The sequence below is a fragment of the Rhododendron vialii genome, chromosome 12a (genome assembly GCF_030253575.1).
Source record: "Rhododendron vialii isolate Sample 1 chromosome 12a, ASM3025357v1".
In the NCBI taxonomy this organism is placed as follows: domain Eukaryota; kingdom Viridiplantae; phylum Streptophyta; class Magnoliopsida; order Ericales; family Ericaceae; genus Rhododendron; species Rhododendron vialii.
The window spans coordinates 18,801,799-18,811,641 of NC_080568.1; the positions used below are offsets into that span (position 1 = coordinate 18,801,799).

Below are 9,843 nucleotides of genomic sequence, written 5' to 3' on the forward strand. Positions count from 1 at the left end.
TTGAGTAAATATTAATATCTTGTGGTTTGGGTGGAAAATATTACAAATTTCTGATTCTCTGAATGATGATTCATCGTTCGTGTCCATATGTTAGGGGTATTCTCTGTGGGGGTTGAAATGTGCATACAATCGACAATTTGCCCAAGTTAGATTAGAAACAAATGGTGGCTTCTCTGACAAATCTCATAACCATTAATTGGGGTTGAGTCAGTATATAAGACCCTAAAAAGAACCCAAAGCCAACGGGAAAATCTGGTATCCCAACTATGTTGGCACCGATAAGCAAAATGCGCAAGCTTCATCCTTGAAACTTCTTTCGATCCAGAAGTGCTATTTCTTGGTCATGGATGAATGGAATGTATTTGCTAGGGAAATGGCTGTTAGACGAGGACGTGGGCCATCTTGCTCATCCAACAAACCTCCGACACTTTCTCTCCGACTTATTTGAGTCGTCCATGGCACGGCATCTTGTTATTCAAGAGATTGAAATCCTCTCGGGAACATACACAAATCTTAGATGACGAGAGATGGATAGTCTTACAGATAAGTTTTTCAAGTCATTAATTAGGTACACTAGCTACTCTCAATTGGTTTACATACATGATCTTGCCAGGCTCTAGAAAAACGTGGTGCATCATTTATTGGAAAAACGTGGAGAAGGAAAATTTGATGAGAGATGCCTCAAAAGGCAAGAAAAACAAGCAGGGAAAACAATCTCATATTCAGTTGCCTTTAAGGAATGGTACATTACTAAGAACGCGTTACTTGCTAAACAGTAGTTTCTAAACCGACAAGATCAACCCCAGAGAGTGTTACCCATCACCAAACAAAATAGTACCGCAACACAAGCAACTTGTATAATAGGCTGCTGGTAGTTGAAAAACATTGGCATCTACTCCGTTATGGAGTGCTTTTTGTAAAGTCTAAAATCTGAAACTGACAGAATTCTACTAGGGCATGCCATAATCCAACTTGCATTCTTTCATTTGTTTTGAAAGAAATTCGTGGCTATGGCCTCATTTACCTACTTTTCCAGGTTTCATGTGCCAACTTGCTTCGAATAGTTCCAAAATCGGATGCTCCTTTCCAATGCTCTTGTTCGCATCCTTCTTACAGCTCTCTACAACTTCTTCCTCAGTAGTATTTGCTTCAGGACTATCCCCCTTAAAGCTTCCGTATGCATTTTCTGTGCTTTCCTTTTTCCCTTTCTCTAGCATTTCCTTGTAACTGCACTCCATAACAACCGACTTAAATGATTTAGTAAATGTCTTGGTCTCATCTTCTGCACAATTAGACACATGTGAGAACCTTTCCACATTTTCACTCTGAGTATCCATTGAAGAATCTACAGGACCGTGTTCTTGGCGAACCATCTCTGGCTCATTTAGCGAAGAAGCAGATATAGAAATGTGGCTTGGCGATTCTATATTCAAGTACACTTGCTCTGCTGATTCTCCTTCTATATTGAGATTGTCACAGTTTATATCAACTCTTATTTCCCTCTCCTTCGTGTTGTTTGATCCCCAGTGAGTCAATTTAGAGACCAAAAACCTCAACCATGATATCAAAAATGTCAACGCAAAATCAAGAAATGGAACTTGGTGGACAAAATCAGGGAATTTGCTAACATGTTCATCAAACTTTCCTGGTAGAGTCTCTGCAATTCGGAGGAACTCATCTAGTTCGTCAAACAATCTGGTAGATGGAGGGAAAACCTTTTCAATTATTTTCTCAACACCTAGGATATGATCATCAACAAACGAGAGAAGTGCTAGCCATTGGCATTGCATGGCATGGATCAATGGGAATGTAAATGCAGCTAACTTGGTCATTCTTTTTGTCATTGATCCAATTGGTCCATTGGAATCTCTAGTTTTTGTGTAGGCTTTGGATGCAATTGCAGAGATTGAAGCTCCGCACGTATGCAGTGGACTGCGTCTCCTGGGCATCTTTGTGGCAGCTGCTGTTGATTCCTGGACAAAATTTAGACTTGCCCAGTTAGTGGAAGATACATATTGTCTATGTAACTCATAAGTCAATCTCAATCTACTACTACTAATTTGTCAAAACTCCTTATTCTTAGAGCTCAGCATCTCAGATTTAATAGATTTCATTTCGTTTGCTAAGCTTAGGACGTGATAAATCTACAGAGAAGCAATACATTTATCTGACAGGATTAACCTTAAATAAAGAGGAGTGATTTTTGCACACCCCAAATTGTTAACCGCACTCCCAAGAAAATCAACTCATATTGATTTTCGCACTCCACAAAGGTTAACAATTTGGGGAGTGCGGTTTACAATTTGGAGAGTGCGAACTAAACAGAACAAAGAAAGGATTTGGATCCTCTCATTAGCGACTAGACCATTCAGTTGGCTTTTGTGGGTTCTTCCTGAACACATTTTGATTATCACGTTTATTTTTTAGAGCCCATTGATTGCATCAACCATCTCAAAAATCATTTTGATCAGCTGCCGTTTAATATTATTTTTGGGACACATATACCTTGTTAAATTAATAGATTGACACAATGAAACGGAATTCCTTAATCTTGTTTGTTCTGATCAGGTACTAGTTAGTATTCCATCAATTGATTTTTTGTATGGTTGATGTTCTCGATGAATTCTAACAAACTAATAGTTTCAAGTATCAAAGTGAGCATGAGAAGAGTCCACAAATTAACTCAACAGCAGGATCTAGTGTCCATGGAGAAGAGCTAGACCCAAAGTTGTCAATTCTGCACCGGTTAGCATACCGTTTTCTCTACTAAGATGGTACCCACCGGTATCGGCGTATATATCGGTATCTTTTCGGATTTATCGCAATGTTTTTTATATATATTATTTATGTATAACTGCAAAAGTTAAAGTAGAGAAAAATAATATAAATTCCGGTACAATCCCAAAATCAACTGGTACAGGCTGGTATTTTAGCCAGTATAGATTAGCAATATTGTACGTAAGCGTTTGATTGCTGAGTACCGTACCGGCCAGTACGATATGGCATTGCCAACATTGGCCGACCTATGTGGAAAATGCACCAGTGTAACACACAACAGAATTCACAAAGAACAACGAATTTGATTTAGAAGCTGATACCATAGATAGCGAAAGCGGCTCGGAATCCATAATTTTGATCGTAGGTCCTTAAAGAGAGAGGGTTCATCAGGACCAAAATGTGGTTAGGGAAGCAGCATTCCAATTTCCAACGAATAGCATAATTTCGAAATCAGATTAATTTGAAGAGAAAGTACAGAGATGATCACAAGATATATATATATATATACACTAATAGAGAAGCTAGCCGTGGGTATTTGTGGCGCGAAAGCAGGCACAAGTAACGGCTATTATTGGTTTCTTAATTTCCAGCCGATAGCTAGCGATGCTTCCTTATCTTTTATTTGTGGTGTGTGCTTAAGAAGTTCAAAATTCTGGTTATGACCGTTATGGCAATTTCCTGTGGATCTGATTCCCTAGCCTCGACTCGAGTGGTGGCTAGCTGCTTTTCCTAATTAGTACTATATACTAATTCCTGGTCCTTCCAGAATTCCGGTGCCAGAGTTTGCCACGTAATTAGCGAGTCACATGTCATTTTCCTCTTTGCCTTATACAGTACTGGCTCTCAACCAGAAAGGTTCCGAGTCATGAACTATGGTCGCATTGTGGTTAAAAAAAATCCCTTTTTGTTTTGTGTTTGTTTGTCTTTTTTGAATTTTTGTTAGATTCGCGTCATATTTTTGGATTAATTATCCATATCGATGAGAGGAGTCTAGAAAGTAAAAAATTACGACCAAAAGCAAAAAAGTTCACTACAGACGAAAAAATAACCAAACAATTGTTGTCTTATATGAACTTTTTTCAATATCGGTCGACGTTTTTATACTTTTCTGATTCGTCTCGTCGAGATGAATGATTAATCTTAAAAATTACGACAAAAAGCTCGACAAAAAGTTATGAGAAATAAAAAGTGCTGAAAAAAATCATAGACAAAAAAGTTTAGGAGAATGCAGCCCATGTCACATTATCCTCCGGTGAAATTTATCACTCCTGCTCTCAATTTTTGTTTCACATTCTTTTTATTTTTATTTTTATAGGCTGTTTCACATTCTTGCTATCAATCCTCATTCTATGAATTTTAGTAATTTGGGTTGTGTTGCAGCTTATGATGAGTACACGCTATTGTCGAAACGGTATTTAAACATATTTTTCTTATATTTGTTTTCTAAATTGTATTTTTGATATTTTTAGTGAAAACAAGTGATATTTTGATGTCCATGCATAGACAAAAAATATAGCGTGAGCTCACCCTTAAATACCGCAGCTAAAGTTTAAGTACCGGAGGTTTATAGTCCTATATTGTCTAGAAAATATTAAGGCATTTGTCTTATAATAATAATTCATTACAAAAGTTTGAAGCCCCAAAAATTAGAGTCCCACATCGTTGGGCTCTGAAAAAGTGAAAGTAATATATAAGTGATTCTGACCAGCTACTATATAACATGAGGTTAACCTTTTGAGCCACGTAATTAGGGCTTAGCAGGTCAGCTAGGGCAGTTCATTAAAGAAAGTCATGTCATTCTTAATAAAAATAAAAAAAATTTGTGTATAATTTTTGTTTTGCAATTTGTGACATTTGGTGAGAATAAAAAATATAGACCACTAAAATTTCAGTGTTTCATTTCTCACAATCTCTAACTTCTTTAATTATCTAAATGAGTGATAAAATTACTTACATTTTTACATCTACTTGTCAAACAAGGGCTTGAGAACAAGGTTTCCGAGTCACATTGTTAAAAAAGAAAACCAATAAATCCGAGTCACGACACAGTGAGCTAGGACTCATAAAACTCGCGAGTCAATATCCCAACTCGCGAGCCTCTCTTACGCCGTACGGCCGTAGCTCTCATAGTCTCATCTTGTGTAGAGAGAGAGAAGGACATCGACGAAAATAAATAAATAAACTAAAAACTCTTATTTTATGCCAGTGGAAATTTAGTTAGATATAGGGCGCTGCTATTCGCAGCCCTTTATTTTTTCCCATAGCCCGTTAAAAATTTTCAATTATATTTGACAGTTAGTTACCAAAATTGAGATATATTTTCAGCATCCAATTGCCGAAATACAATATTTTTTTCAACAGTTATTTACCGAAAATGTATGTTCGGCAGTTGTTTACCGAAAGTTGAACATATTTTCGACATGTAATTACCGAAATATAATCTTGTTTTCAACAGCTATTTACTGAAATGTTATGTATGATTTTCAACAATCATTTACCGAAATGTAGTGAGCTATGAGAGAAAATAAAGGGTTTCGAATAGCAGCGCCCTAGATATATAAGTATGAAGCTTCAATATATATAAACAAACATCATAGTTATATTATATTACACTCCTAACTCAAAATATTTGAAATAATAAACATCCCCCCAAAAAAATTGTATATCTAATCCCTGATGTGTCCTAATACGTGTTCCTTGCGTGACCCCGACGTGTCCCACAACAAAAATTAATTAAATTTATTAGGCACGTCACGAGATGTGGCCTGTCTCATATGTATTTTGCCGTGTCCGTGTCAGTGCTTCGTAGCCGATAAGTAACAGTCATTATTTAAAACCTAATTAATGAGGGTAAGAATGCAAGTGACCAGCTTGCTGCAATAAGAGCAGGAAGATTTCTAACATTCATCAAAATCAAAAGGGAGGGGGAAAAAAAAAGGTAGTGCAAAGAATGCATTAGTTGACTCCGAAGAATATTCTGATTGCAAATAGTACTAATTAATGACTAGTGTTTATGGCGACGTGCAAGCACGTCTTTTTGTGCTCATTGTTTTTATTTTATTTTATTTAAATGATTGTAGAAGATTTATTTTTCCTCGGTATTGTTTTTTTTTTGGGTTTTTGGGCATTCTGAATTGTATTTTTGTAATAAGCTTATTTCGAAGGAAACGAATTTTCGCGCTCCACTTTTTATTGATGACACTCCACTTTTAACGTGAAGTTACTAATAACTTCATGAATAAAGTGGGGCGCCATTAGTTGGAACGCGAAAATCAAAATCCTATTTTGAAAAAAAAAAAATTAGGAATAGTAGGGACAATTGATAAGAAGGTCTCACACAGGGATCTATTAAATCTGGATTGTTGTTGGAATGACAATAGTAGGAGATTGTTCAATCGAAGTCACGAGGTTCAATTTCAGAAGAGAATTGGAGGTGAGTCTTCTCGCGGAGAGAGAGAGAGAGAGAGAGAGAGAGAGAGAGAGAGAGATTTGGAGCGGCCAAACAAACAGCCATATTTACAAAAAACAATTTGAGAGCCAGAAAAGTTGACAAGGCAATATTACATTTTCTAACACCTAAACAGTTTTGATCAATGGAAGCTTGATTAGCAGCATGTCTTTTTTCCATCTTAGATTCTTCTTTCTTTGTATACCCATGTGCAGGGGCGGATTGGGCATGAGTACAGGTGGGTCACGTGACCCACTTGGAATTTCTGGGAATTTTTTTTTTTTTGGGATCTGAAATGTGGACGAGCCCCACCTGGCCACCACAGGCGTTTCTCTCACTAAAACATATCATTCTCACCCGAACGGCGGAAACCCTCGTCTGGAATCAATCTTCAACATATCGTTTGGAATCAATCTTCAAGACTTCAACCCTCGTCATCTCGATCAGTCTTCAAACCCTCGTCATCTCATCTGAGTCTGGAATCAGTCCGAAAGATGAAACGGTGCATCGGTGCCGACACCCTCAAACCTCATCATCTTGATCGATCCCAAATCCCAATCCTCTCGTCATCTCATTGACTCGCGTTCTCGATCAATCCACAGACCACAAGCAGAAGCAGGTAATAAGCTCGTTCGTTAATATATGCAAAAGTTTGCCTCTTTTTACTAGATTAGTTTAGTTTAATACAATAGTTTACTTCTTTTTACTCGATTAGTTTAATTTAATCTAATCTAATTGCCTTTCAAAAAAAAAATCTAATCTAATTAGTTTAGTTTAATACAATAGTTTAACTCATTCATTCTCTCGTTCATAGATTAGTTTAATTGAAAAGGTGTACACTGCACTGTTTTGATTTCTATTCTGAAAAATAGTGCTTAAAATTCTTTTTCCTTCTCTTAACAGTTAGTCACGAAGAGATTCTACAAACCTGTAGTTGTAGAGGTGCCCAATTTGCCGGTAGAGGTGCCCATTTTGCCGGTAGAGGTGCCTAAATTGGAAAATGATGATGATAATTCTTGACCACCAAAACAAAGACGTGTAGAAATTAACTTGGCAAACCTTCCCGCTGATCCTGGACTTCGACCCCGAATTGGTGATTATAATCCTAATGAGCAAGACCAAATCCGCAGAAACAATTTGCAAAAGGGTCCCTTTCAACCTCGTGACCATACTTTTCCGCAGACACTATTTGTAAATAAATATCGACGATTTAACAAGGCGTGGTTCAGTCAGTTTTCTACGTGGATAGAGTATAGCATAGCAAAAGATGCCGCATTTTGCCTTTGTTGTTATCTTTTCAAGCCAGAAATTGGAGATCAAGCGGGCGGGGATAAATTTGTTGGTAAGGGTTACTCAAATTGGAAGAAGAAGAAGATAATCAATGATCACGTGGGAGGCCCAAATAGTGCTCATAATCAAGCTTGGGGTAAGTGTGAGGACTTGTTAAACCAAAGGCAACATATTCAAACGGTGTTTGACAATCAATCAAACCAAGCTAGAATTGATTATCGAATCCGCTTGAATGCGTCGGTTGATTCTATTTGGTTTCTCGTTAGACAAGGACTCGCATTCCGTGGTCATGATGAATCTGAACATTCAAGTAACCAAGGTAACTTTCTTGAACTTTTGAAGTTTCTTGCCGACCATAATGAAAAAGTTAAAGGTGTTGCATTGGATAATGCTCCACAAAATTTGAAGTTGATTGCTTCCGATATTCAAAAGGACATTATAAGTGCAGCTGCTTTTGACACTATGAAAGCGATTGTGAAAGATCTTGGTGATTCACTCTTTTCAGTCTTGGTTGATGAAGCTCGGGACATATCAATCAAAGAGCAAATGGCAGTTGCAATATGGTATGTGGACAGAAAAGGTAATGTGATCGAGCGTTTTATGGGCATTGAACATGTTGCAAATACCGATGCTTTCTCACTGAAGGAAGCAATGGGGATGTTATTTTGTCGACTTGGATTAAGTATGTCTAGATTAAGGGGGCAAGGTTACGATGGGGCAAGTAATATGCAAGGTGAGTTTAATGGCCTTAAGACATTAATATTAAATGAGAATTCATGTGCATATTATGTGCATTGCTTTGCACATCAACTACAACTAGCACTTGTGGCTGAGGCAATGAATCATGAGGATATTTCCATGTTGTTTTATATTGTCAATAAAGTGGTGATTATTGTTGGAGTATCATGTAAACGCCTCGATATTCTTAAGGGGATACACTATACAAATGTTGTCGAGGCACTTAGTGTTGGAGAGCTTTCAAGTGGGCAAGGCTTAAATCAAGAAACCAATCTTAAACGTCCCAGTGATACACGGTGGGGCTCGCACTATGGTACTTTAATAAGCATACTGAATATGTTTTTAGCTGTGATTAATGTGCTTCAAATCATCTGTGATAAGGGTACACACTCAGAACAACGATCCGAAGCAAAGGTATTGAAGAACTTGATGCGGTCTTTTGAATATGTTCTCAGTCTTCACTTGATGAAAGCAATGTTAGCTATTACATCAGAGTTGTCACAAGCGCTACAAAGAAAAGATCAAGATATTGTGAATGCTATATATTTGGTTCAAACATCAAAAAAAAGACTCAAGGTGATGAGGGATAGTGGCTGGGATTCTTTATTTATTGTTGTTTCCTCCTTTTATGAAAAGCATGGAATTAATGTCCCCAACATGGATGATAAATTTGTTGCTGAAGGGAAAGGCCAACGAAAAGCGTAACAAGTTACTAACTTGCATCATTATCACGTCGAGGTTTTTGCTAGAGTTATCGATATGCAACTTCAAGAACTAAATGCTCGTTTCACTGAGGCAAATAGTGAGTTGTCACTTTGTGTGGCATGTTTAAATCCATCCAACTGCTTCAATGATTTTAAATTGATTCGTCTTGCCGAGTTTTATCCGAACGAATTTTCTCCGGTAGAGCTCATGGTTCTTTTTGATCAACTTGATTCATATATCTTTGATGTGCAATCGAATGAGGATTTTTCGAGGTTGAATGGACTTACTGATCTTTCTAAGAAAATGGTAGAGACCGGGAGAGATAAACTATATCCTTTAGTTTACTTGCTCTTGAAATTGGCATTGATCTTACCGGTTGCAACTGCTACTGTTGAAAGAGTGTTTTCTGCGATGAACATTGTGAAGAATCGACTACGGAATCGAATGAATGATCAGTGGTTGAATAAAAGTTTGGTGGTGTACATAGAAAGAGATGTTTTTGATGGGATTGAGAACGATACAATCATGCAAAACTTTCAGAATATGAAAACCCGTCGTGGTCAATTGTAATAACTTTTAGGAAGTAATCTATGCTTTTGTGTGCTTATGTATGAAATCTTTTAGAATGTTTTAAGCTCGAAGTTTTGTGGTTAATGAAGAATGTTTAAACATTTCATCTTTGCTTTATATTGAGCTGTGAATTTTTCTTTTCCAAAGTAATGCTTGAAAGGTAATGCATTTCACAGCAGGCTGGATAGGTTCTTAATCTCAGTGGAGTTGGGAGAAGTTCAAACTAATTTTATGTACCCTCGTCTCATCATGGAATGCTTATGGAAATTGTTTCTTTCATTTTTGTTTCTTTGGTGCTGCTTAGTCCGTAAAAC

General features: G+C 37.2%; 3 protein-coding genes across 3 annotated transcripts; 2 read left to right on the plus strand and 1 right to left on the minus strand.

Moving 5' to 3' along the window:
• Positions 1 to 189: 189 nt before the first annotated feature.
• Positions 190 to 3,264, minus strand: LOC131310080 (uncharacterized). The gene is made up of 2 exons (XM_058336883.1): positions 3,099 to 3,264; positions 190 to 1,973 (listed from the first exon to the last, which is right to left on the minus strand). The coding sequence occupies exons 1-2, from the start codon at positions 3,126 to 3,128 to the stop codon at positions 1,017 to 1,019; spliced, it is 987 nt and encodes a 328-aa protein (XP_058192866.1). The 5' UTR covers positions 3,129 to 3,264; the 3' UTR covers positions 190 to 1,016.
• Positions 3,265 to 6,521: 3,257 nt separating this feature from the next.
• On the plus strand, positions 6,522 to 8,959 carry LOC131309524 (uncharacterized). The gene is made up of 3 exons (XM_058336143.1): positions 6,522 to 6,728; positions 7,130 to 7,210; positions 7,409 to 8,959. The coding sequence occupies exons 1-3, from the start codon at positions 6,522 to 6,524 to the stop codon at positions 8,957 to 8,959; spliced, it is 1,839 nt and encodes a 612-aa protein (XP_058192126.1).
• A 54-nt stretch (positions 8,960 to 9,013) lies between these two features.
• On the plus strand, positions 9,014 to 9,638 carry LOC131309525 (uncharacterized). Its single transcript, XM_058336144.1, has one exon. It carries the CDS (start codon positions 9,014 to 9,016, stop codon positions 9,527 to 9,529), a length of 516 nt encoding a protein of 171 aa, XP_058192127.1. The 3' UTR covers positions 9,530 to 9,638.
• The last annotated feature ends 205 nt before the right edge of the window (positions 9,639 to 9,843 follow it).

What these genes read in the sequence shown, in the direction of transcription:
- LOC131309525 (XM_058336144.1), top strand. Translation starts at nt 9,014, where the DNA reads ATGCAACTTCAAGAACTAAATGCTCGTTTCACTGAGGCAAATAGTGAG.
- LOC131310080 (XM_058336883.1), bottom strand. Translation starts at nt 3,128, where the DNA reads ATGGATTCCGAGCCGCTTTCGCTATCTATG. An exon ending in AGCCGCTTTCGCTATCTATG is followed by an intron (nt 1,974 to 3,098) that starts GTATCAGCTTCT and finishes AATTTTGTCCAG; the next exon opens with GAATCAACAGCAGCTGCCAC.
- LOC131309524 (XM_058336143.1), top strand. Translation starts at nt 6,522, where the DNA reads ATGTGGACGAGCCCCACCTGGCCACCACAGGCGTTTCTCTCACTAAAA. An exon ending in TCAGTCCGAAAGATGAAACG is followed by an intron (nt 6,729 to 7,129) that starts GTGCATCGGTGC and finishes TTCTCTTAACAG; the next exon opens with TTAGTCACGAAGAGATTCTA. An exon ending in TGCCCATTTTGCCGGTAGAG is followed by an intron (nt 7,211 to 7,408) that starts GTGCCTAAATTG and finishes ACTTTTCCGCAG; the next exon opens with ACACTATTTGTAAATAAATA.